Source organism: Podarcis liolepis (genome assembly GCF_965112155.1).
Source record: "Podarcis liolepis genome assembly, chromosome: 5".
Taxonomy (NCBI): Eukaryota; Metazoa; Chordata; class Lepidosauria; order Squamata; family Lacertidae; genus Podarcis; species Podarcis liolepis.
The window spans coordinates 75290612-75316906 of NC_139556.1; the positions used below are offsets into that span (position 1 = coordinate 75290612).

General features: G+C 39.6%; 1 protein-coding gene across 7 annotated transcripts in view; it reads right to left on the bottom strand.

The window, feature by feature from the left end:
• Positions 1-26295, bottom strand: part of TRIP12 (thyroid hormone receptor interactor 12) — a 69644-nt gene that overhangs the window by 18875 nt on the left and 24474 nt on the right. For 4 of the 7 annotated variants that reach the window (XM_083503632.1, XM_083503630.1, XM_083503633.1 and 1 more), the window contains exons 4-26: positions 24936-25744; positions 20484-20589; positions 19689-19825; positions 18043-18126; positions 16913-17008; positions 14183-14331; positions 13621-13656; positions 13200-13295; positions 11689-11781; positions 11372-11533; positions 10963-11031; positions 10711-10876; positions 9011-9128; positions 8721-8877; positions 8048-8201; positions 6485-6713; positions 5726-5844; positions 5191-5398; positions 4814-4914; positions 3779-3953; positions 2839-2980; positions 847-1038; positions 222-373 (exon numbers count right to left, since the gene is read on the bottom strand). In XM_083503632.1, the coding sequence (XP_083359758.1) occupies positions 222-373; positions 847-1038; positions 2839-2980; positions 3779-3953; positions 4814-4914; positions 5191-5398; positions 5726-5844; positions 6485-6713; positions 8048-8201; positions 8721-8877; positions 9011-9128; positions 10711-10876; positions 10963-11031; positions 11372-11533; positions 11689-11781; positions 13200-13295; positions 13621-13656; positions 14183-14331; positions 16913-17008; positions 18043-18126; positions 19689-19825; positions 20484-20589; positions 24936-25744 (3750 nt within the window). The remainder of the gene's footprint in view (positions 1-221; positions 374-846; positions 1039-2838; positions 2981-3778; positions 3954-4813; positions 4915-5190; positions 5399-5725; positions 5845-6484; positions 6714-8047; positions 8202-8720; positions 8878-9010; positions 9129-10710; positions 10877-10962; positions 11032-11371; positions 11534-11688; positions 11782-13199; positions 13296-13620; positions 13657-14182; positions 14332-16912; positions 17009-18042; positions 18127-19688; positions 19826-20483; positions 20590-24935; positions 25745-26295) is intronic. The other 3 variants (XM_083503636.1, XM_083503634.1, XM_083503635.1) reach the window with 1 other exon arrangement.

The following is a 26295-nucleotide window of genomic DNA, read 5'->3' on the forward strand; positions in this document are numbered from 1 at the left end:
ATATGGTTTTTAGGAGTTTGAAAATACCTACTCATTATTTTGAATTTAGCACTATCATAAGAAGCAAAGCACTGTTTTTTCTACAGGTTTTTGAACTGCTATGACCATAAATGGTAAAATGGACAGCAAACACAACACAATGGGCCACTTAGCCATGCAGAATTCATGATTCCAGGAACATTCTGGAAATGCGACACGTTTACCTGAGAATTAATCCTTACCTGCTCCCTGTTCCATTTCCGCTTGGAAAGTCATGGACTTTAACTGGAAATTGCTCCATCTGACTAAGACAGTTGTTCATTTTGTGGACCAAAGCCAACAAAGGTGCATTTTCTAATGGCTCTAATCTTCCAAGGGGTTCTTCTCCAGGAAGCTGAAATTAAAGTTTTGCTTAATTATTTAATTTTTAAAATAGTTTTTGCCAAGTGGTCACTGAGTAACTCTATGACCAAATACTGACAAAGCAGGCAGGCTACAGGCAAATGCGAGCTTACATTCCACATGCTATGGGCAACCCAAACCCAATGATTATATTTCACCAGGAACATAGGCAAGCATTTGACTTCCACAAAACAAAATGCGCCTGTTTATCCAAAACTACGGTTTAACCCAACTAAGAAAAAAAAAGTACATAAAAACACAATTTTTGTGTGTGAGATAAAATGTTATCTTCAAAGCATGTTTTAGTCATTTGCCTATCAAGTTCTCTCTGGGGAAAGAGGAAAGCCATATATGGCTACCAGTCAGTTATGTCTTTTAATACCACCTCCCCTAGATTCTTGAAAGAGTAAAAAATGAACACAAGAATGAAGCGACCCCTTTAATACTGGAGCTGTAAGTACTTACTGGAGAAGAGAAAAACACATGAAGGAACCTTTTCAATCTCACATCCCTGCTTACAGCATCTTTTTCACTCTTAGACGTCAAGTAAAGCAGCAGCTGTTTCATAAACCCACTATGCTGGATCTCAAATGAAGATACATCAGACTCAGAGACTATACTACGGATTTCTACAAGGCACTCAACTCCACCATCCACCTGAAATAAACAGTCTCTGTATGAGAATGAGGCTTAGTAGTCCAGGAACTATTCTACAAATGGAACAAGAACCAGCATATTTAAAAATAAAAACTCAAATCCAGAAGAATACATATCCCAGATTTTTTACACATACTCTGCACTGCCTTACTTACTTTACACAACTTAAGTGAGCATGTGCAGAAAAGTTCATGACAATACACCACTAAAAGGCAGCATATATGTAGCGGCCTTATGAGAACATAACTATTCAGCTATTCAACATTACACTGGAACTGGGTGCCTAAGTAATGTCATCCAGGATGTTTCCCCCTCAAAAAGGACTCCTGGAGAGGCTTGAATGGAAAGTCTATTCAGAAATATTTTCTACAAGTTGGTTCAATGTTTACTGAGCTAAGAATAAATGTGCCCACATGTTCCCCCGCCCCTTCGTGTGCCAGCTTCAGCATCTCTCTCATGGTTTATGTCACAATTTCCCCAAAACATCTAAATCACGAAACTGTGGCTTGATATCTGCTTACCAAACAGGATATGATCATCACTAAATGAGCGCCAAAGAACTTTTAAAACTAGCTGATGTTTGAAAATACTAGTTGTATGCCAATACCACCATGCAGGAACACTGACTATGTAGCTGTGTGAGAAAATTATGCAAGGAGGGCCTTTTAAAACAGTGAAATGCTGACTCTGCACATAACGTTAAGCCAGGAATCCCAAATAACTTGAACTATGATATGATCAAGCAGTGAGCTACTGCGTGAAGCGCACTCCGCTTCTCTTCACATAAGCAGGCAGAACAAAAATCAGGTTGTGATAGCTTAGCATAATGTCTAAACGCAGGATTCTGGTCTGTTACTCCTAAATTTGTTGGACAACAAATCATGGCTTGCTTGGAAGTCAAACCAACCAACTAGAATTCCGCATTTGGGCATCACACTGAACTATTCCTTCTTCATTTGTTGTACCTGCTATGCCTGAAGAGAGCGCAAGCTGCATGCACTAGCACACTGCTTGACCGTACTGTACAACTTGCTGGCTGCACGTTCATCGCCTTTTAAAATTCCAGCAATCTAAGATTTAGGACATCATCCATCCTAAAAGCAGAGCTGGGCACTCTTTTAAGAGTCCCCTGTTCACTGACCTTCTACACAAGCACATGGCAGCATGCTAGATCACCACCAGGAATTTACCACGGGGTAGCTAAAGTGATGTCCTTCAGATGTTGCCCAACTCCCATCAGCCCCAGACAGCGTGGCTATACAGGATAATGGGAGTTGCAATCCACCATATTAGATGTCCAAATCTATTATACCCTCTCCCCTCCCCACCAAGTTACATAAACATCTATTGAATCCTCTGTGTGTAAAACTGCATCCATCACCCACTCTAAGGATTGTGTCCCAATATTCATATAGTTACAATGCTCAGGGAGCACTATTTGAAGATTACTGGCTTACTTCAGTTATGAAATTGTTTTTGAAACAAAAATGTAGTGGTTCTTATTGTATCATAAGGCACTGGACATACATAAATTGGAAGTGACAACATACCAATATACCCTCCAACATAGAAGAACTGCAAAATGGAAAAGTTAGTGACACCAATGGTTTTTAAACAGACAGCTTCTTTAGCTTAGAAGCTGGATGCAATAAGCACCGATGACCTCGCTATTTTAATAAATAAAGGCAGAAAAGGCTTGGGGCTTATCCATGTGTACATTCTAAGTAGTATTAAACTATTCGTTCTTCCTGTGAAAAGTTTGTCCTCTCATTCCAATATAGATTAAAAAGATATTCTAACCTGAAGGTTGAGTTGTTCAGTTGCAGTGCAAAGTCTCTGTAACACATTTAGTGCAGGGTTGCTTCCATCCATGTTCTCAGAGCTAAAATAACGCTCCACAAATTTGTGGGCTTGCTCTTTAATCCAACCCTTAATTTTCTCTCTACAAGAAATGTACAGTTTAATATATTGAACACTTAACAATGGCATACTAAGCACAACTGCCCTGCACAATTTGAGTACATTTTCATGGTGCAAAGAAGTCTCGGAGGTAGGAAAAGCTGCAAGGTCAAGAATTTTCTTCCCACCAAAAAGAACTCCCATTGCACTTTAGTCCAGGTTTGTTAAATATAGACACTTTATCCAGATCGCTCATGAGTATAACTTCATTGTCCCTGCAAACTCATCTCCCTCTACTCTGCTTGTCCTATGATTTTAAGAATTTATCCTCTGCCTTTCATACATATACTTTTACTCCCCATTCTGTAAACTTCATTTTGGCACATTCTGTCCCAGCTTGAAGTTCTTCATCATCCTCTCCTACCAAAATTTTCTATTAAAACCAAGACTAAGCTGCCACAGACAACACAGGTAATCTATAGTAAACTTTTTTTGCATGTCATAGTAAACTATAGTTAACAGTTTACTGTGAACATGCTGATCTGGATCACCTGGGTCCTCCCCACCAGCAAGCTGGAGAAACAGGTCATGGTGCCTGGGCTTACTGTGGGTGTTTGATCTGTTGCCAAGAACAAACCTTGGTTACAAGATTGCAGTTTGATTAAAAACAAACATTGGTTTGGACACAATGCTAAGCCAGGACTCATGGTCTGTTCTGCAGGAGAATGTGACCAAGATCAATGTTCATAGTAAACCATTAACTCTGGTTTACCATGGCATGTGAACTGGGCCACTATAGGCTTCACTGAATGGAGTTTTGTGTAGTGAAGTATGATTATACCTGTTGTTGGATATTGTGTCCTTTGAGGCAGCTCTTGCCAGACCACTCACACCTGCTGTACGTGCTGGTTCAATGTTGTTGCTATTGGACTGTGTGCTTAATCTTCCCCAGGTTTTAGGATTCAAACTTGCCAAGAAGGAAGATTTAGGAGATTGAGTAGCTGTAGGGCTTTTAGCTTTTGGAAAAAGAGAATGGGAGAGAAAGTTTCAAGTTTAAGCTTTAAAAAGTCTTAAGCTTTACCAACTGGCATTAAAAGTCACCAACATTGAGAGTTCTGCTCCCTTTTAATGCATGTCATGTTTTCCTCCTAAGCAAAGCTATGAGATAAGCAATTACAGCTCCCAATTGTGGAATAAAATATTATCAGGTGCCTCTTCAAAGTGATTTAAATGTTTACAGATCAAATGTGTACACAAACATATATCAATTCTAAAGCTGCTATGTGCATCCATTTTATCATGTGTCCACACACTACTAAAAGGTCACCAGCCCTGTGTACAATGGATTCCTCTCATTTTAAAAAAGCTTAATATGCTCCACCTTTCTTTTTACAGAAAGAACTGTCACAGCAGTAGCAGAAAAAGAACATTACACACAAAGACACAGCTAAAGGAAGCAAGTAAAATCAAGTAAACTGAACTTCAGTGACAGCCAGGAGGTATCATCACCTACCTATAAAGGGGTGAGGGGATTGCTAGGGGGTGGGAATCAGTAGCAGCCTTCACTTTAAGCTTTGTATGGAGCAGATAGTTTCTTCTGCATTTAATGAAAACTTTGATTTCCAGAAACAACAAAAATTTACTTCCATTTGCAAACATTTGTGCCAAAACATTTGTGCCAAAACAAGAAGTTTCCGGTCAAAAATATATCAGTTAATTCAGTTGCTCAAAATGCAACGTCATTGCTTTGATGTGGAAATATTTATTTTACAGGTCTGCCAACATCTAGGCATTTAGGGCATATTCAGAACTAGGAAACTTTCTTTTCTGAGGACTGTACAGCACTGCTTCTTAAGTAGTCACAACAAAAGCTTACCTTGATTGTCTACTTTGTCATCATCTCTGGGAGGTGAATACTTTGGCCGCCGGGGCCCACGTTTTGGCAATCTTTTTCTCTTCAGAACATCACTTAATCGGCTGTCAAATGTTAAAAAATGCACATGTCATACATACACCAGGCCTGATACATTACATTTGAACCAAACTGTAATATATTTGAACCAACCTGGATTTTAAATTATAATAATCTCAACTAATAAACTGGTATGTTAGCATTTTTTTTCCAATTTAGCAGACAGCTCAGATTATTTTAATATGTCTGTCAAATAAAGCATTCTAATGTGGGACCTCAACCTATTTCTCAGCAATGCCATTAGTAGCGTTTTGTTCACAGACCAAGTCAAACACACTCACCCCTGTGGACTCAGGTCCAGAGAGTCTTCCCTGCTGTGCTGTAAGCTTGGAGAGCCTAAGTCTGCGGCTGCATTGCTAGCAGCAGTGGCTGTTCCAGTGCTTATTGTTGTAGTAGCACCCAGCGTTCCTGAGCCATTAGTGCATGCTTTGGGGGGACTTGTCAGCAAAGCCTCCGATTCTGCAAGATTTTTCACCTGGTGCATTACACCTTTTTAAAAAAGAAAGATAACCTTCAGTGACAAAGAGACATATATTTCAATGTGGTTTGCTTGTTCAAAACACATGACCAGGGGTGCCAACTTGAATGAAATTGGGGGGGGGGTAAGCCCCGCCTTGCATAATCTATCACAAGACCTTGCACACGCACACCATTTGAAAAGCAACACTCATTGACTTTTTTGGGGGGGGCCTCCCACTCCAATATTTTATTGGGGAGGGCGAAAGGTCCTTGGCCCCTAGGAGTTGGCTCCTAGGCACATTTTTAACAATACAAGGCACATGAAGAGCTACACATGAATCTAACTTCTGCCATTACCTTCTCTTCTGAAGTAAACACTGAAAATATCAGGTAACTTTTGCATTAAGATCTCTGCCATTTGAAGGGCTCCAACTACTATCTTAAGGTCTTGACTTGACAGCATAGAGGCTATATGACTGAAAGAGAAAATGAAGACAAACAAAATTCAGCAAGATGAAAGCAGCTTCATTTACATTTTGCATACACAAATGAGGACATTTTCAGTACTGGGCAGGTTGCCGAAAGTGGGAAGGAATGTTATATTCCTGGTACCGTGAGATCAATTTCACGCACTGCACGGCAACATGCCTGACTTGTTGCTTTCACACAGACAACCACGATGTGCAACCAATCCTGGGGTTTAAGTTTTCTGTTTATGAATAGGTTTTTTAAATTATTTTGTCTGGTATCTACTTTTTCTCCTTGGTCAAGAAGCAAATCAGTCAATAGTTCATTTGAAGACCAATTGCCATATAATGAGCATTTTGGGATTTTGTCACCGTAAAAAAAAAAAGCGCACACATCCATTGCATATACACAATTTAGAAAGCAGTTATAGTTAATGAACAATGGATATTCATTAATTAAAAACGCTGTGCCTTTCATTTCTTAGAGAACACAATGGCAATCACAGCTAAACACAGAAGCCAGATATCTTAAGAGGCAGTTTGCATTTTGAGACTCTTGTTTTAGTCAAATGAACTGCTAGGTTAAGAATCTGACTCATCACAATATCATTCAGAATAGGTTTTGCATCAAAGTGCGCATAACAATTACCTTGATACTGCATGATTTTTCAGCACATCCTTCAGAAGTTCAGCATCAGCAAAATAAATTATCCTAAGAATTGCTCTAAGGCACTTGTGTCTTACTGCAGGTCCAGCTGAAGAACTGTACACTTCATAGAGAACACCAAATAAGGTTTTAATGAAAGATTTAGCCAGTTCTGGGTCTTCTTTCATTAACTGTGCTCGAGCATCATCCTTCTTTGATTCTGGATGTCCACCTACAGGAAAATAACTTGACCATTAAATATCAAGGAATGGTACATTGTTTAATTTTATCCAGCCTAAACCGCTCAAGGTAACATACTAGCATAAAATTACAAAAAAAAAAAAAATAATGTACCAGGAAGTACTATTTGTTTATTTCATAAAATTTATACACACCACTTAGAAGAGAAGAAGAGTTTGGATTTGATATCCCGCCTTTCACTCCCCTTCAGGAGTCTCAAAGCGGCTAACATTCTCCTTTCCCTTCCTCCCCCACAACAAACGCTCTGTGAGGTGAGTGGGGCTGAGAGACTTCACAGAAGTGTGACTAGCCCAAGGTCACCCAGCAGCTGCATGGCTTTACAACTTAGTTGTAAAGAAACCTCAAAGTGGTTTACAAAAAGATGAAACAATACAACCAAGAAAAAAAATCACTACCATGTTTAAAAACAGCTGGGTAGGCTTGTCTAAACAAGGAAGTTTTTAGCAGGCACTGAAAAGAGTACAGTGAAGGAGCCTGCTTTACAAGGCCTTCTTGTAAGTAAACCAGCCCCAAGTTGTTAAGGGCTTTATTATGATAACAGTAACAGCTTGAACTTGATCCAGCAAGCAAATTGACAGCCAGTACAGATCTCTGAGCAGAGGTGCTATATGTTGACAAGGACTCACTCCTGTCAGCGGTCATGCTGCAGCATTCTGCGCTAACTGCAGCTTCTGGATCAAGCCCAAGGGAAAACCCACAAAGAGTGCATTTCGTCAATCCAGTCTTGTAGAAACCAATGCATGAACACCAACCCACTGTGGGCTCCATTTTATTAGCATTCAAATTTAAGTTTATTGACCTTTATCCAGCACCAGTCCAGCACTGGCATAGCCTCTCCTGATTCAGATGCTATGGGGAGAGAAAGCTAGGTGTCCTCCTCAAAATCCCCTGGTGACAGTTCCCTGCAGCTTCATATAGCAGGAGGGACAGTATAGATCCCACAGGGTGCAACAAAAATTGCCCATTGCTACTGTCTGGTAGCAGGCTTGCGGGGAGAAGTGGAAACACTTCAAAACAGTACCTCCCACCAACAACCCACAAAGTCACTTCAAAGGAATACCATTATTGATGGTATTGAAAGGTGCAGAGAAATCAACGAGAATCTGAATTTAAATTCATTTACCTAATTTTCACACTCTAAAAGGGGCAGAGTGGAAATTCTCATCATTACATATTAGAAAGCATGTGGCCCTAAATAGGATCTCGTTCCTTATGATAGGTATCTGAACGACACCAAACTTTATATAGGAGACATGCCTTAATTACAAAAGCAAATGTGGGAACTATTTTTAAAATAGTACTTACTAGTGTTGGTATTGGCTAGAGGGTTAGGTTTTCTCTGAATGGCACGTGCTGTTCCAGTATCCTCATTGATCTGCTGCATAGAATTAAAGTCAATTGTATAAACACGCCCCAGCGTAGACAGACTTATTTCATCTTCACCAACCTGATGAGCTGCCTGAAGACAAATATGTAAGTTTAAACTCTGTATGAGTTTTGAGTTTACATAAACGAAGATACCGTGTTCCCCGCTGCTGAGGGATAAAATGGGCACAAAATGAAAGCGTTGGTAACAGCCTCATATATGGGCCATGCCACAAATAAGGTTTTAAAAATTGTTTTTTGCCTGCTTTATGGTTTAATTGTCCTGATTTCATATTGCAAGCTACCCTAAGCACTTGCTTAAATTTATTTTTTGTGGACTACAAGTTTAAAATTAACATTCCAAAGTTTTCACCCTGTACTATACAGTATCAGCAAGGAAACTATTTTAATGGATATATTCAGCTAAGTCGGACAAAAATATCCACCATTTCATGAAAATGACTATACATAAGCTTCAAAATTAACCTAGCCTGAGGAGATGATTTCCATTTCACAGCTAAAATTTGATTAATAATTGTTAACCAATGTATACATTTACAAGAGTGAACAGTAAGCAATGTCTTTTCTTATACAGGGGTGTGTGGGTTACTACCTCAATTATCCGGCTATCAATTCTGTTATAGGGATGCCAAAGACCTCTGTCATCTCGCCATTGCCATATTGCACCATCTGTGTTCTGTGCGTTTCCTTTCTTTAGCATGGTGTCAACAGCAAAAATTCCTTCTTTCGGTAAGCAAGGCATCAATTCACTGAAAAGAGCAAAAACAAACAAAATTAACAGCAGATTTTGGTGTAATGCTAGACTTCATGCCAGTGTATTACGAAATGGGATCTCATTCCTGAAAGAAAAACTCACACACACCCCCAAAAAAAGAGCCTTACCAGATAAGTGATGTAAGCTCGTACAGTTCTTGAGGGCTTCTTGGAACAAGGTCAATTTGTTCCTGACAACTTCCATTGGAGGCTCCACAAAGAAGAAAGTGAAGAGTTTCTGCAATATCTTTAAGCATAAACAATCAATCACAATGTTACTCTGCCATGTCTGTAGTAAGCATTAAAGAATGCTCTCAGAATGGAGCAATCCCAAGAAGAATGCACTTAGTGTGTATTTCTACTGCAAGAATTAAGTGTACACAGTAACAGTAACTGAAAGCAACCCAAAACCATACTGCACACATGATCCTCTCTAAAGCATAAGCCTTCAAGTGTGTGTGCCTGGGGAGGTATATTTCACCCTGGGGGGGAAATGGAAAAATCTTCTGACTCTTTATACTATAGGTTGATGCTGGCAACTTTACACAAAATAAAACTGATATTGGGTCCTTAGCAACGACTTTGGGGGTCACCAGGAGGCCAGGGTCCCCAGTGAACATTACAGGCATTTGTTAGGGTGAGGGAAAAGAGAAACCAGTGCATTAATTAGCACAAAGGAATTGATTGGCTGTAATTGGAGCCTACAGCTCATTCCCTCTCCCCACCCCACTGTTGACTAGGATTGCAAATAGTATAGAAAATATAGTTCTGTACAGTGTGAAATCTGTCAGATCTACTGTCAAGACAGAGTTGCATCTAAATCAGTATGAGATGGGGAGGGGAGGGGAGGCGAGCGCACCTGCCCATCTTTGGGCAGGAGAGTTCCTGCTGCTTACCATGAGGGAGGTTGGCATTGTGCCAATGCACCAACAGAAGCAGCTCTACCAGTGTGTTCACACAGCAGCAACCTCCCTCCTGCTTTGCCCCTCCCATTCTCCATCCACACAAGCAACCACAACTCTGCTACTAGGCAGTCGTAAGTGCCACCTCCTGACCACGCCATCTGCTGCTGATCTGTGCCAGAGCTCCACATTTCTCTAAGCATGCTTCTTTGTCTCCATGTGCTTGTTTTGCCCTTTTCATATGGTGAACACACACACACACACACACACTTCTAAGTGATGCATCTCAGTTTACTGCGTCAAGAGTACACCAAGGATAGTCACAAGCACCAGGTTTGGAAAGCAATGTGTAATTTTACTAAATGACAGGATAGAGACATTTTTCTCATTAGAAACAACATGTGAACCAAAATTCTGAAATTCTGGTTCAGCTATCTTGTTTAAGCCTTCAACTACAAATGTATGTTGTCACGTTGCAGACTTGAAAACATGTTTTGTTACTAAAAAGTTACGAGCTGAAATGAAAATCTGAGAAATATTTGCTGTACAAGCAGAACAGAAGCTGCTCATTGCAGGATCCCACTATCACTATTTATCTATTTTTTAAAGATCCAGTAGCTTGCTATCTTTTGAGTTTTGTAGAATTACTAGAAATTATCCAGTGGCAGTTGCTATTCAAGGGAAAAGCTTTACTCAATTTTGTGTTCTCAATTCATCTCACTCAGCTTTCATGCCTAGATTTTGCAATGAAACAGCTTTGGTTGCCCTGTGGAATGACATTTTCTTGGAGAAAAATGGAGAGAGTGCTATATGTTAATGAAGCTGCTGCAGCAGGCATTTAACTATTTGCTATCATTTCACTTGCCAGTCCTACAGACACTATAACATCTAGTAAACAGAATACTAAGAGCCTACACATGCACTTACTTTGCTTCATAAGTTGAACTGCTAGTGTAGGACAGTTGGAGCACATAAGGGAAAACATGCGCACCACCATGATGAACATCCCTGAGCTCAGAATTGGAGGAGTCACTACTAGGAGCTGCTGAATATTTGTGAGCAAATCCTTAGAGGCAACTTGCTGGAGGAGATTCTTCAAAGGAAAGAAAGAGGGTTTTAAGTTTCATTTGGTCAAAACCTTTTTTCAACATTATGCTGAAGACAGAAAATAGATGCTACCTCCTCATGTTGGAAGTTGTCCACTAGACGTGCAAAACAGAGGCAAGTGCTTTCTACTGACTTTTTGTCCTAAGAAATTGAAAACAAGTATTACATTTCAATACACAAGATTTGGCATGCAGGTACATCAAGAATTGCAATCCTGGAATTGTCCTATTACAGTGTTCGGCAGAGTTAACTGAGAAAGCATAAAAAAGGACCTAGTCAAGCTAATACACAACCAAGAATCACAACCCAAGAACTGGGACAAACTTCTTAATATCAATATATTTCCATAGCCAAAATTATCTCCTTTAGGGGGCTGTACTACCATTAAGGTCCGGTGAAATTTCTCCACAGCACATGTAGATCAATCTAAGATTCACATATCAGAACAATTAGAAGATAGCTGACCCAGACAGTTTCTGACCTGGTGGGTTAGTCTTTGTGTAAGCAATGGCAGAGAATCTGCAACAAAGTGAAACTCATCAGGAGTGATGCTCTGGCAGCAGTTGGCAGCAATAGCTAGTGCATTCCTCTGGGCATTTATGCTGAAAAATTCCAGATACAGCAGACAGTCTGCTAAGCCTCCCTATAATACAAAACACACAAAACCAGTTCAAGCAAAGAGAGGACTTTAGATCATCAGGAGAGATACAGAAGTTTCTTGGAGCAAGTGCTCTTTAAAACTCTGGTAACAATCAAGATTAAAAATAGCCCCTTTTTTTAATCAGAAGAAATACTTACTGCCTGCAGAATAGCTTTACTATGTCTGCGTGATAACATCTCCAAGGCAGTGAGTGCCTGCTCTGCCACATCAATACACTGAATAACTTGCAGCTAGAACAAATAAAAGCAATTTATTTAGTTTTTAAAGTGATATGAAACAAGATTAGAAATTGATCTATGCTGTCAATCATTTCCCAAGGCTCAAATTTTGAACCATACTTTAATAGTTTCCATTACCTTTAAACATGCACACTTTATAATAAAACTTTATATTCACTCAAAAGCTTAAGCATTATGTAACAGTAATTAAATTGCTCTTGTTATGTACCCTATACTATAGATATATATTTATTTTATACAACATTGGTGTGCTTCATTCTGATTCCTTACTTAATCACATGGAAAGAAAATGGGATTGTCCAGTATTTGTGTACAGTATTATACAAACCATTTCCAAATTGTAACATTTTACCCCATACTACTACTACCTATCATTATTTAATTTTTTTATATTATTATTATTATATCTGATTTAACTCAACCACAGCACTGAAATTTACAGTGTTCTTGAATCCTCCAGAACAGACTGAACAGAAAATTCAGGATTACTGGAACTGGAAGAGTCTTTAAGTTTACACTTTGCCAAATGCATTTGACTACTCAAATGAATGTTCTGTAAACACAGCCATAACTTCTGGCTTTGATGTATTCAGCTTACAGAGCTGTGGGTAGGACAGAAGCAAACACTTTACCCAGGCCCGTTAGTCCAGGCTTGCAAGCCTGTTACCAAGAAGAAACCTATGTTCTCTATACAGTGTCCAGATATTGCTAGAGCCAACCAGAAACATGAACAGAAGCAACGTCCTAAACAGTGAGGTGCTTCTGGCCCAAGGCCCCGCAGAAGAGTGAGTGAGAGATAGTATGAGTTTGTGTGTGTGTGTGTGTGTGTGTGGACTTTGTTTTAAGTGACAATGTACCACGCTACATTACATGCTCTGTCAAGAACTACAAGTCCCAGTTCTTTTAGTTTCTACTGGCAAACTTTATGCAAAGGCAAGAGCTGCCAGCAGGGTGTGGCAGCCAACCAGCAACTGGGGCAGGGGAGAGAACAAGTCCCATATTCATGGACTTTTGAGACCCCAGGGACAGGAGACACCAGTGCTGCCAATAGGATTTACTGGCCCCAGAACATGCATAAACAATACAAAGCTAGGCCTCTCATCTCTAGAATGGTATTAGAACTGGCACTAGATTCCAGGAACAATATCTGAAGGTCATACATCACTCACGTATAACATATATACATACCTGCTATGCTATCATATTTGTTCATAAATACAATCAGACGGCTAGAAATGTTAGGGAACTAAAAGCAGCTAAAAGAAACAAGTAAATTCTCTTTTTTTCCCAGGTGTTAGAGTCCATCTTAAAACTTTATACCAGGTTGAGAAAAATTACTCTTTGTACTGCTTCATAAGACATTATGTTACAACAAATGTCAAGTTCATAAAGTTAGTTTACAGTATTACCTTTTCCAAAAAAACAGGAATTGCATCTACTACAACAGCAGATGATCTGGGAAGTGCTTCCATCATATAGGTTAAGGCTCGACAAGCATGATTCATCTATTAAAAGATATAAGAACATAAGAGCCCTGCTAGAGCAGTTCAAAACCTATCTAGTCTAGAATTTTGTTTCCCACCATGACCAACCAGATACGTGTAAGAAGCCTACAAAAGTAGAGCATAAAAAGTAATAGGTCTTCCCTACTGTTGTTCCCTAGGAAGTGGTTATCACGAGACATTCTAACTGTTGTACTGGACCTAGCATATAGCCACCATGACCAGCAGCCATTGATCTAACAATGCTATATAGAATGTGCAAACTAGCAAAGCCTGCTTTGAGATTTACCTGAAGCTGCATTTAACAAAGTGTGCATGAAATACTTACAATGTCAAAATTGTGCTCCATCTGCAGCAATGTTATCTGCAAACAATACGAAAGGATGAGTCAGCTTGCAAGAACAATTTCTCTAAATTCTAGTAATTTATAAGTGTGCTGAATCTACAATTCCCATCATTCCTAGCTAACAGGACCAGTGGGCAGGGATGCTTGGAAATGTAGTCCCAAACATCTGGAGGGCTGGAGTTTGCCTATGCCTGCCTTATGAGATAGGTTAGGCTGAGAGAGACTTGCTCAAGACTACCCACACAGCTTCATGCCTGAGCAAAAATTTGAACCCATGTCTATCCAGTTCAAATACAAACCCCTACCCCCTACACTGGATCTCAGAATGGCTAGACAAGATGCACATTTATTCCCTAGTTGTCTGAAACACAATCAGTAATTTGCTGTTTCTTTAAAAATGTCACTTTTTGCCAAGGCCATTGGTGAAACATACTGCTCTAAAACATTTAGAGAGAATGCAGTTATTGAAGCATTTACTTCTTCATGAAAACACAGTGGATAATACATTACATGTTCAAATGAATGAGTGAAGACTGGTCCTTACCAGAGCTGGCACAACACTCTTGACTGGAAATCCTCCCAAAGTTTCTTCATTCCCCATGACCAACAATTGACACATTTCAATCACAGACTGTAATTGCTGGCTTTCATCAGTAGCCTGGAGCCCCTGTAGAAGTTGCTGAGCTTTAGAACCTAGAAAAATTGGGGATTTTGAAAGCTTAAATCTTCCACTTCCACAATATATTATCATAGTTCATTAGGAGAGACAGGGCATTTTCATTAGCTGCCTATCATAAATATGAAAGCAGAAAGTCAGTAATGCTGCATTTATATGCATCTTTGTTGATATTTAAATGTTATTAGATTACAGCTACCAAATAAACCAACAGTGTGTGCTTTAAGATACCGAAATGCACTATAATATTCAAGAGATAGTGCAAACTGAATCCATCCTGATAAGATAGGAACAGAAATAGAAAGACAATTTAAGATCATTTTTTTAGCTAGCAGAGTTCTCAACCTGATCAAACCCTGGTAGTTCTATGGGCACATAGTTCTGAATCACTATTCAAAATTAAGTTCCAAATTCACCTGCAATTGAGACACACACAGTTAAGCCTCTTCTCACTCCTGCTAATACTGCACTTGTAGCTTTCTGTACTTCAGGCTTACTAGTGATGAACTGATGCCAAATGACAGATGCCTCCCCGGAGGACATTAAGCTGAATTGTATATTGTCTTCCTATGCCAACTGTAGAGAATTGCCTAACTGTAGAGAATTAGGCTGTTATGCTGTACTGTTATGTCATTATACTGGAATAATTACACTGGCAAAACTTTGAGAGGATCCCGATTCTGTTTTAAACATTCAAAAACTTTTCTTCTTCATGGTACACCCTCCACAGTGAAGTACCAACAACAAAAAACCTTTAGTCAAAATATGCAGTTTTAATCAATCATGAGAGATTAGAGAACAATGTGTTTCTGAACTGCATCTCACCAGTCAAAGTTTCACAGTGTCAATAGACTGGGCGTACATCTAAGTCTGGATATGTCATAGGCTAGTGCTTCTGTTAACATATGCATCATTTACTTAAAATACAGAGCTACTGATGAAACTTCTAACAGCAAGGTAAGTAGATACGTCTTCAAAATTTAGGAAAGCTTAGAAAATGTAAACCACCTTGGTCAATGGACTGAATCACTGTAGAAATATTTGATTACCTATGCAGAGGCTGTGTTTGGACAATGTTGGTTTATTAAATGGGGATTTAACTGTGAACCACTGCACTGTGAACCACTATTAAACAAGAAAGCCTCTAATTAACCATCAAGTACAATAAAAATAGTGAAAAACACATTTAAACTTTAGGATTCCTGCAAAAGCAATTATTTGAGAGAACAACCAGATAAGCATAAAAAAACAACATACTAAAGGTTGAAGATGGGTACTTTTCATTCCCAGCTGTCAGGCTGACCTTACTACAGGACAGATGGGGACAACTGTTCCTAGCATTGCAGGCCCTCCCTGTGGGTCCATGTGGTTGTTCAGATTCCTTAGAAGGGGCCATGGTCCAACCAAATAGGAAGTGACTCTTGGACACTGTCAAACGTGGCACCCCTTAGTCAACAATAGCCAGTGAAATTGGGAATGTGCACCCATGTCTCCAATCACCCACCCACAACTCCAGGAAAAGTGTTTGCTAGAAGATAGTACTGAATTAGTTACATCCCAATGATTCTTTCTGGCACAAGAAAGTGTCAAGCGTGGCACTCCAATTCCAATAATAGCCAAAGTGTTTAGAAATGAAGAACTGGGGGTGTACACCCCAAGCTCTGAGCCACCACAAATCATATACCTAAAAAAAGCCTTGTACAATCAAAGACAAGCTTCCATGTAAGATGGCACAGAACTGGCATCCAATCCAGAGAAATAATCATGTGCAATACACCATCCCATGCCAACCATAGCCAATGTATGCAGAATGAACAAAGTATCAGGTGTGTGTGTGTCTGTGTATCCTAATAGGTTTTCAGCCACTCTAAATCATACAATGACATTACAGCATTGTGTCCATCTCAGTGCTTAGTTTGAGCACAAGACATGGTCAAGCATGCCAATAGCAGCCAAAATGTTACCCAAAAGCTAATTTGGAGATGGGGCAGGGTGTGTGTCCTTTGGACCCCTCGTAAGCAGTGGTTAATACTTTTCAATCCAACTACTTGGGATGATAAAACATTATTTGGCAGGAATGTTAAAGGTCAACCTTGTTTTTACTGCACTAAAGTTTCCCCCTTTGTCCAAATCATAAAATGAGGCCCACCACATATGGAACATGTCAAAATCCTAAGTCACATTGTGAAGCTGGAAAAGGATTAATGGTTGAATCATGGTGAAAGTGCTGTGCATGTAGACAAAAACCCCAGATTTAACTTGGCTTAAGAGACAGAGAAAGGATCATCCAAACCCTGTGATTCAAGTCTAGAAAGAAGTAGTTGTTTAAACAGGTTGCTTTAAATATGTTTCCCTTTGGCTGCAATAAATATAATTCAAGTGATTATGAAGAAATCCACAAATGTGGAGGTTTGACAAAAGCCAGTTAATAGGATGTTTTTGTTTTTTTACTTGTTAATAAAAGTTACAGTACAAGATATAAGTATTCTGAGAATTTAGTCTTAGAAGTAGTCCTTCAAGAAGCTATAAGGCTGAGGAGGGACAAACTTCCTAAGAGTAGTAATTCCAGAAACTTCCTGGATGAAGCAGCTTACTTACTAGCTCCACTTCCAATTGTCCGATGAAAAAGTTGCGACATTCGAGGACCAAGAGGACCAAACAGATGCGGAGGAAGACCTCTAGCTTCCAACAGAGCTAGAGACAAAAATATACATATAACTTATTTGAAACTCATGCACAGCACCGTAATTTATAATTCACATCACAGACTTTCAGTGTTGTAGCACAGATTATTAGGATGATTAAACCCTACACCATAACAATAGTGAGCCAATTCTAATCAAGATCTGAGTGCAGTGAAGAATTTTAATATGGGCCGAGCTAGAACTGCTAACTTAGAAGCAATATTTTACATGCATTACCTAGTCAACGGCCCCAAGCCTTGAAAGCAGTACAAGTTTAAAATAATTACTAGCATACACCCCACTTGAACACCTACTTAAAACAACGAAAACTTAGATAACCTATTTATTCTGATTGAAAATGAAAGTTCTAATACCTGCTAATGGTACTACTTAAGACAGCTAAAGGTTTCTATTAAGGACAAAAAGCAGTTGAATCCTCTTTGCTCTTCTAAAAAGAAAAAAAATTAAGAGCAAGGACTGCCAACTACCACCTAGAAGATAACGAAGCCAGTCTTTAGAGGATGCAGCGCTAGACCAAACAAAAAGATAAAACATTTTCTAATCACCATAAAAGCTTTTCCTTCCAATAATGAAACTTTGACTTTACAGTGTATGACGGCAAATGCAGTTCCAGAAATCAGAATGGGCAACATCCAGTGATAAGCAGACCCATTGTAATCTATGTACATTTATTTCAATCAATCTATTCTAACTTAATTCTGTCTACTCAAAAGAACAATTTGGCTGGATATCACCCAATGCCATTTCCAACCTTCTCACCTCAAAAGTTGTATTTTTTTATTTTAACCATGAAGATTTCACTTAAGTGATATGCCATCAATAATCAGAGTAGAAACTGGAGTAGAAGGAGTGAAAAAAGACATACAAGTCCCGGGAAATTAATGCTGACTGATCTACATTTCCTTCCCAAAGAATATAAAAGTGCAGCATTAAAAATCCTTAACATTTTAGAACAAATCTAAAAGCTGTGTTAATATTTATTTACTGTAGTCATGAGTGTAACATAAGCCTCTTAGTTTGTACCTTGCAATCTCCCCATCTCAGAATCATCCGATTCACTTTCACCAGAGGTAGTCATGCCCACAGCCCCAGCAACAGAACTAGAAGCTACAGGAGGGGAAAAAAATTAGTGGCACTATATTAATAAGTCACACAGTATACATACTTGTTAACTCTTCCTGAAATCCTCCTTCCAAAGTAGTCAAAGAAAACCTTTAATGACTCCAGTAGGAATAGGAATGGGCATACAAAAAAAGCAGGTTTATTTTTAGTCTTGACCCACATAGTATGGAATGACTGCACTTGAACACACAAGGTCAGTTTAAACTTTCAGCCATGCAATATGGTTGAAACTTTGGGGCTTCTTTTTCTTTAGTAAATAAGCAATTTACAACAGAGGGCAATGGCATTATACCATATAAAACAATAACAGTTCAAACATATTTGCTTAAACAGAAAACTGACAGGAATATTCAGAATTAGGAGCTATAATCAGAACTTGGTGTGCCTTGCACCCTGCAACAAGGCTGCCAAGCAGATATGCACTAATACAGTTTGTAGGATTAGACTAGTGTAGCAGCTTTGTAGCTTTCACAAAACCACAGAGGTGAAAGAGGCAGAGGAAACACTTCCCACAGACTTGTGGAACAGACAAACATTTGTTCAGGGTACTATTAGTTTGCTTGCTTGCAAGGTAAGTTGCTAACAGCAAAAATCTATGCATGTTTACTCAGAACTAAATTCCATAGATTCATTGGGATTTACTCCCTAGAAAGAGTGCATACGTCTGCCCAATACAATGAAAAGTGAAGGGTGTTAAGATGCTTCTATTACCTGTTAATAGAAGTATAAACAAAACTAAGCAAATTAAAACTAACTTGCAAAAACAGCCATTGAGCAAATGGCTTTGCTTATATTCAGCAACACTTCTTACCAAAATGAAGTCAGTAGATCTATGATCCTATTAAGCACATGGTATATTGGACAGGAGCCAAGGCAAATGAATGCTCACTCCTTTTTAACCACAGGAGAGGTATCAGGAGTCACATACATACACCCTGCCCTCACTGTCCCTTGACAAATATATTTAAAGGAAAACATCAACATTAAACCACAGTTAATACTAGCTAGGATTCCTTGTTTTAACAAGAATCTCAGCCAAACTTGAAACCTCAGTAAGAGACTACATATTTTTAGAAGGTGAGATCTAAATTTATCTTCAACTGACTTGAATAGAAACATAGGTATCAATAAGTGTAGCTGGTGCAAGGAAAAATAGAAATAGCAGTCCCATCCAGAGGTTCTTAAGAGGAAACTGTTGGCAGAATATGCTTTGAAGCTAAAGAACTACTTTAGGTACATGGTTTGGGAATGCTAAATGGGTCCTCTTTGAACAAGCCTCTATGCTATATTATAAACTGTCTTCGAAAGTCTCAAATGGAGTATAACAGATCACAAAGCGGAAACATTTCAGGTAACTCAAGTCCAAAGACCCTTTGAGCATTTTCTCCTTTTTTAAATCTGGCCAAAACGGAGCACTGAATAAAGCATGTAACCTCAGCTACTTAAGTGTACTAGTATGGACATTTCTAGGCAGAGCAAATACAAACAACTTATGGACAATAACTGCTTTTTCTGTGCCAGTGTTGAGTGACACTAGTTAGCCATACCTGCTGCTCCTTGTGGAGCCTCATCAGCTCGTGCAGCTGAAGAATTAACGCCATCCTGGTTGTTATCAGGATCAGCCATTTTCTCCTGTCGGCGAGCTTCAGCTGCTCCTCTTTTGCCCAGGCCAGAGCCTCGCCGACTGAAAACAGAATTATCATCAGAAGCCATCGAGATTACGCTATGTGGTCTACTGTGCTGGAACTATCAGCACTCAAAATTAAACCATGCAGACATGGAGTCATAACAGAACAGTTAAACTATATGCAAAAAGTTTTTAAAAGGGAAGTTCAAACAGTCACATCTGCAGATGAAGCAGATGAGAGGCATGTTGAGAAAAAGAGATGCATTATCAACATTATCACATCCATGCTTCGCTGACTTCAATACCTACTTGTTCAGATATGCCTACAAAGAAATTTCCTTCTATTTTCCTAATTTCTATTGAAAAACAGAATTTCTGTATTGTTCAAAACAGCTGGTGAGTAATAACACATCTTCAAGACCTCACACCAGGCTAGTTAACAGCACTGTAATTAGATTATCTGAATTGGGCCGTACTTCTCTTGTAACAAGTTAGGTTATTTTGTAGTGTCCATTTCTGCGCTGAGAAATTGGGCCCCTGTATTAAATTATCCTGTCTCTTGGGTGGTTTATTGCATATTATCCTGTAGCCACCACGACACAAATATAGGTTGTCAATAAGAATGTGCTTTCTAAACTCTTCGGGGAGATTCCCTCAAACACAAATTCATCTTCACAACCTTAACATACATGTAATTTTTAAAGTTCGAAAATACCTGGTACTAGCACAGGAGCCCGTGGTCTTTTGCCGTGTGCTCCGCCTTAAACTGGGGAGCTCCGCAGGTGGTGATTCACTGCGCTTTTTTGTTGATTTTCTTAAGCCTAAAGAGAGAAAAAGACAGCTGAAACAAAGACAATTCTAGTTTCTTTACGAAGACTGTGCTTCAGAAAATGAAACGAAGCTGCACATTCTTCCTCCTCTTGACCAAATGATGGATTCAAGGGAAAACACAAATTGTGTTTATTCTCTATCAGATACAATGCCTTCTGTATTGCATGTATTTATGTGGTTAACAACAACATCACATTATATGCAATAACCTTGCCCGGCTATGCCCCTCTTTAGAAAAAAGATGGAGGAAAGGTTCACATTGTATGGTGGTGGACTTGTATTCCAATACTTGAACCATAAAATAGATGACAAATTTCAAGATTTTCTTCCACCCTGAATTGCAAAGCCTTTTTAAAGAAAGAAAACTTATTGAAGCATGCATCAGAATCCATCTGAAGTCTCTGAGCTAATTTGCATATCACAGTAAACCATGACTTACCACAAACAGTTTGTTGGAGCATACTGAAGAATTTTCTACCTTTACTCTGTTTAGCTTAGTGTTACATGGGAACCAGTCTTGGCTTCCTGAGTCTCCCCCAAAACAAATCACAAGCAGTAAGCCAAGGTTACCAGAACTAAGCCAAGTCAGAACTTGTTTGTATTATTAGCTGAAGGGCAGGTATTCAAAGAGTATGCATGGATGGAAGAATCTCAAATGTGGATTTCTATCCAATCAAGCTCAGCAACTGCAGCTGAACAAGTTCCTTTCTCCTTAAAGCTAGGGTCTTAACAGGGCAGTCACTTTTTTAAAAAATCATATATAAAATAATGGTAAACGTAAGACAAAATCCTTGCTAGTCCTGTGAAGGAAGGATAAGCAACATTGTGAAAGATCCACTTATTGAAGGCCAAAGTCCTAGATTAAGTACTATTTGTGAACAGAATGATGTCCTTGGTCTACATCTTAAAAGGACCTCAAGGCCTCACAAGGCACAATCTGAACTAAAGCTAGAAATGCAGGCATTGCCACCGGGGTCATTTCAAGTGCTATGCATTTTTCCTTAAGCTTCTTTTGAAGGAAACTAACAGTTATATTTAGGAGTACCAGTTTGTGATATAACTTTGAACACAGATTTCAAGCAGTACTCTGGGGTAAATTTCCATTTTAGAGGGAAGTTGAACCTACAGAAGAGCTATGAAATGTGACTGAGCAGCAAATTTTTATTTTTAAATATGCAAGAGTTTGAACTCTATGTTCTAACAGTAAGAATGCAAAAGATATCCAAAATAATAGCATTGTTTAAACAAAGGAAGGTTATTCCTTTTCATCAGTTTAGAACAAAGGCTATGGGATATGAATGCATGGAAAACTACTGAAGTGACACAGTCATACCTCATGTTGCGTCCGCTTCAGGATACATGTTTTCGTGTTGCGTCCCGTGGCAACCCGGAACGGGTTACTTCTGGGTTTCACCAATCGCACGTGCGCAGAACTGCTAAATCACGCTGCGCACGTGCACAGACATGGCTCTTCAGCTTGTGTTAGTTCCGTGTTACAGATGGGCCTCCGGAATGGATCCCATCCGTAACACAAGGTTCCACTGTATTTTGGTAATAATAGCTAGCATACGTGATAAAACCAAGAGAGGTTAGTGGTTGTGAAAGGTTGCGTCTACAATATGCATTCAGAAGTGGACCCTATCCCTTTTCTAAGGAGTGAGGCACTCTATGTAGAAAATGAAATATATTCTGATCATCTTCGAGACTTAACACCAATTTTTAAATAAGAACTCGGAACTGTTCTTGATCTGGGAGCTGGAGCAACTTAGCTGAACAATGTTTAGACTAGTAGCTTCTGTCCCACACCATGTTATGTGGTTTAATCTACCATCAAGACCAGGGTGTATGCCTAAGAGCATCCAAGAAACCTGTTGCAAAGTTGACTTGAAAATGCTTTAGCTGCTCAGTTACCAGACATAGCTGAGTCATTAACTACTTGAGAGATAAATTTCCTCCTATCACTCCTACCCATCTCAAGGCTCAGAAGGATTCTGAAACCTTGCATATGCCCGAATTCAGGCCACAGGTTGCAAAAACAACCATTTCCCATCATCGGATAGCAAGCTGCAAATTTATTTTACCAGCATAAGCCTTCCTAAGATCATTTATGTATCATAACCTTAAGATGAGACTACTACCTATACATCTAGGACATAAGCACAAGCTCTCCAGAGTCTTAGCAAAGGACTTTCTCATCAACTCCTACTTGATCTTTCAAACTGGAAATTATTACTATTATTATTATGCACCTGTCCTCCTTTCCCAAGGTCCCAGGGCAGGTTACAACACCAAAATACAACATAAAAATGACTTAGAACAACTTAAAATCACAAAAATAGGGTAGGCGCTAAAAAATACACACCTCAAGTGCCAAAAGCCAGGGTAAAGAGGTGTCTTCAGAATCTGCAGGAAGTTGTAAAATGAAGGTGCAAGGAGCACCTCTGTGATGAGGGAGTTTCACAACTTGGGGGCTGCCACAGAGAATGCCTTCTCTCAGCCCACCACTACCCAAGCCTCTGATGGTGGAGGAACTACCAAGAATGACCCTTCTGCCACTCTTAGCACCCCTCCACTTATGAAAACACATTGTGGCCTATTCTGACTAGTAGCAGCTTTGTAAGGCCTAAATTAGAGGTTTTTCTTAGCCTTGCTACAAGATACCCATTGTCCTTGTTATTTCAACCTATGAAATCTAAACTATATGGACAATGTAAAACAAAAACAAAACCCTATTCTCTACTGTTAAGCATTTGGTCTTCTGATTGTACTGATTTACAATAACCAGAATTTGGTCGTGTACTAGCCAGCCAGCTCATGAAGTTAAGTGTGAGGCTCTTCTGTGTTTCAACTATGGTGGAAGCACAACTGGTGGGGTCAAGAGATAGGGCTCTCTGAATGGTCATAGCATCCCAACTGTCTTCTCTTAGTTTGTGAAGACTTTTTCCTGCCAGCAGACTAAATCTCCTTTTTTTACTGGAAGATTGTGTTTTATCTGCTACGCCTTGGTTAGATTTTATTTATTAAATTTGTATTCCTTCAGCCTAAAGGTACGCCGGCTGAGACCCTACCTGCCCGTGGACCGTCTTGCTAGAGTGGTTGCATGTTCTGGTTATCTCCTGCTTGGACTACTGCAATGCGCTCAACGTGAGGCTACCTTTGAAGGTAACTCGGAAACTACAACTAATCCAGAATGTGGCAGCTAGATGGGTGACTGGGAGTGGCCGCCAAAACCATTGACACTGGTCCTAAAGGATCTTTACTGGCTCCCAGTGCATTTCTGAGCACAATTCAAAGTGTTGCTGCTAACCTTTAAAGCCCTAAATGGCCTAGGCCCAGTATACCTGAAGGAGCATCTCCACTCCCATTGCTCAGCACAGACACTGAGGTCCTCCTCTGAGGGTCTTCTGCTGTTTCCCTCACTGTGAGAAGCAAAATTACAGGGAACCAGGCAGAGGGCCTTCTCAGTAGTGGTGCCCTCCCTGTGGAACATCCTTCAGATATCAAGGAGATAAAGAACTACATAACTTTTAGAAGACATCTGAAGGCAGCCCTGTATTGGGAAGTTTTTAATGTTTGATGTTTATTATGTTTTGATATATGCTGGGTGGAGTAAATAAATAAATAATAATAATAATAATAATAGGGATGATGATGTCACTAATGTATGAAACAGACATCAAAAAAGCAACACATCTGAACAACCTCCCTCTCTCCAAAATATCAAACCAATTCAACAGCAGTCTGGGTCGCACACCAGTTTCCACAGGCTGAAAAAAGAGATTTGGTGCTGCAAAACACCTCTGGGCTACTTAATCGGAGGTTATGGACTGTGCTCCTGGGTAGTATTAACTAAACACACATAGTTCTAAGGCATAGCAGAGAAAGACTATAAAACCTTGGGAAATTATATATAAACATGGTGATGTCAGGGGATGAAAATATCTCAGGGTCCATATTAAAAAGCGTACCCAATGTTAAGTTATTGTATAAAAAGACAAGCAACTTGGAATAGAGACTAAGGACCAGTTCATATTTTGGATTAAATCTTTGCATCCAGAAAACTAGCATGCTGAATAGATCAGGTCAAACCCTGTCTTCAACATGGAGTTGTCCCGCTATGGGGAAGTATTCAAATATGCACCTCTGCATCTATAGCTGAAGTATTACAGTACCTTCTCCTTGGGTATAACAGTTGTACAGACTTCCTTCCCCTCCCCATGATTCTCACCTGCAAATTACTTCTTATACTATTTAATGCAAATCCTGCACAATAAGCATGTTACATAAGGTGGTCAAATTTCAAGCCCTCACATAAGTAAAAACATTTTCAACTTACTTGCTAGTTTAGCCTGCAATCCTGAAGGCCCGGGTTTTGATGCCTCTGGCTTAGAAGAGCCTGGCAGAGTCAGTTTTGTTTTAGGCAGGCTAACCTTGGGGCTGAAACGAGCAGCCCAATCAAACTTTGAAGAGCCACTTATTTTATTCTGTTCTTTATCACGGCTACTTCTCCGTGGGCTGGGGCTGGATGCAGATCTGGAACGCCTGGCCTTACTCTGGTCTTTCCCCTGTTTCACTCTGGCACCCTGAGGAACAGCAGAAGAGGCAGAAGCAACAACAGAAGAGGAGGAGGATGTGGAGGCTGAAGAGGAAGAATCTGTGATGGTGCTACACCCAGCTTTGGCTGAGCTCGCTGATTTTGAAGCCAGCTTGGTGGGTTTTGCTGGTCTCTCTTCACTGCCAGTCGATTCAGCTGGTGGACGACTCTTTACAATGGATGAGGTCTCTGTCCTTTTCCGTTTCTGGCTTCGGGAGCCACTGGCAGCTCCACCCTTTCTGGTATGAGCCTTGCTTGTTGATGGCAATTGTGAAGACTTTGACTCCTGCTCTTGATGCAAGTGTCTTTTCTTAGACTTAGTCTGTGGCTTGTTTGTTTCCAAATCTGAGGAAGAATCAGCGTGCTGAAGTGCTTTGGTTTTTTTGGCAGGGCTAGGAGAATTTGTCTGGTTGTAATCTGGGCTAGCACTGCGTTTCACTCCTCGAGGACTGTCCTTTTTAGGCACCTGCCCCGGTTTTTGCCGCTCCAAAGTATTGTCTGTGTCCAGAGCCTCTTGTTGTGGAATTATAATAGCAGATGAGGTACAGCCTCTGTTGAGGGGGAGAAAAAGGCAGTATAATCATCATCATCATTATCATCATCATCTACAGAGTCATCCAGCTATTTAATTTGTGGTATTCCAAGGAAAGGAAATTATAATAGTAAAAAAAGTAACTATCTAAAATGCAAAAATCTACATTAAACTTTTAATTTTGATTGAAGCAGTAGTGCTGAAAGCTTTACAGAAACTTGTATTGTCAACATGTGTGTCTCTAACAAACTAAACAATTAATAATGAAAAGCGACCACTTCAGTATTGCATTTTATTTTCTTTTTCCATTTCAGAATTTTCACCAAAAAGGTAATGGATATTCAAAAATTCAGTATAGCTGGGGAAAGTTTCCAGGCTGCAGTTCAAGAAATAACAGATATTACAGAAACTGGGGTCATCAAATGAAGTGGTGGTGGTTCAGGGTAGACAAAAGGAAGCACTTCTTTACATAGCACATATAACTATATAGCACCCATAAATAAAATTGTTATTGCTTACAAAGATACGACAATGAAGATTACAATATATACTGCTGAAGTTATATTTGTA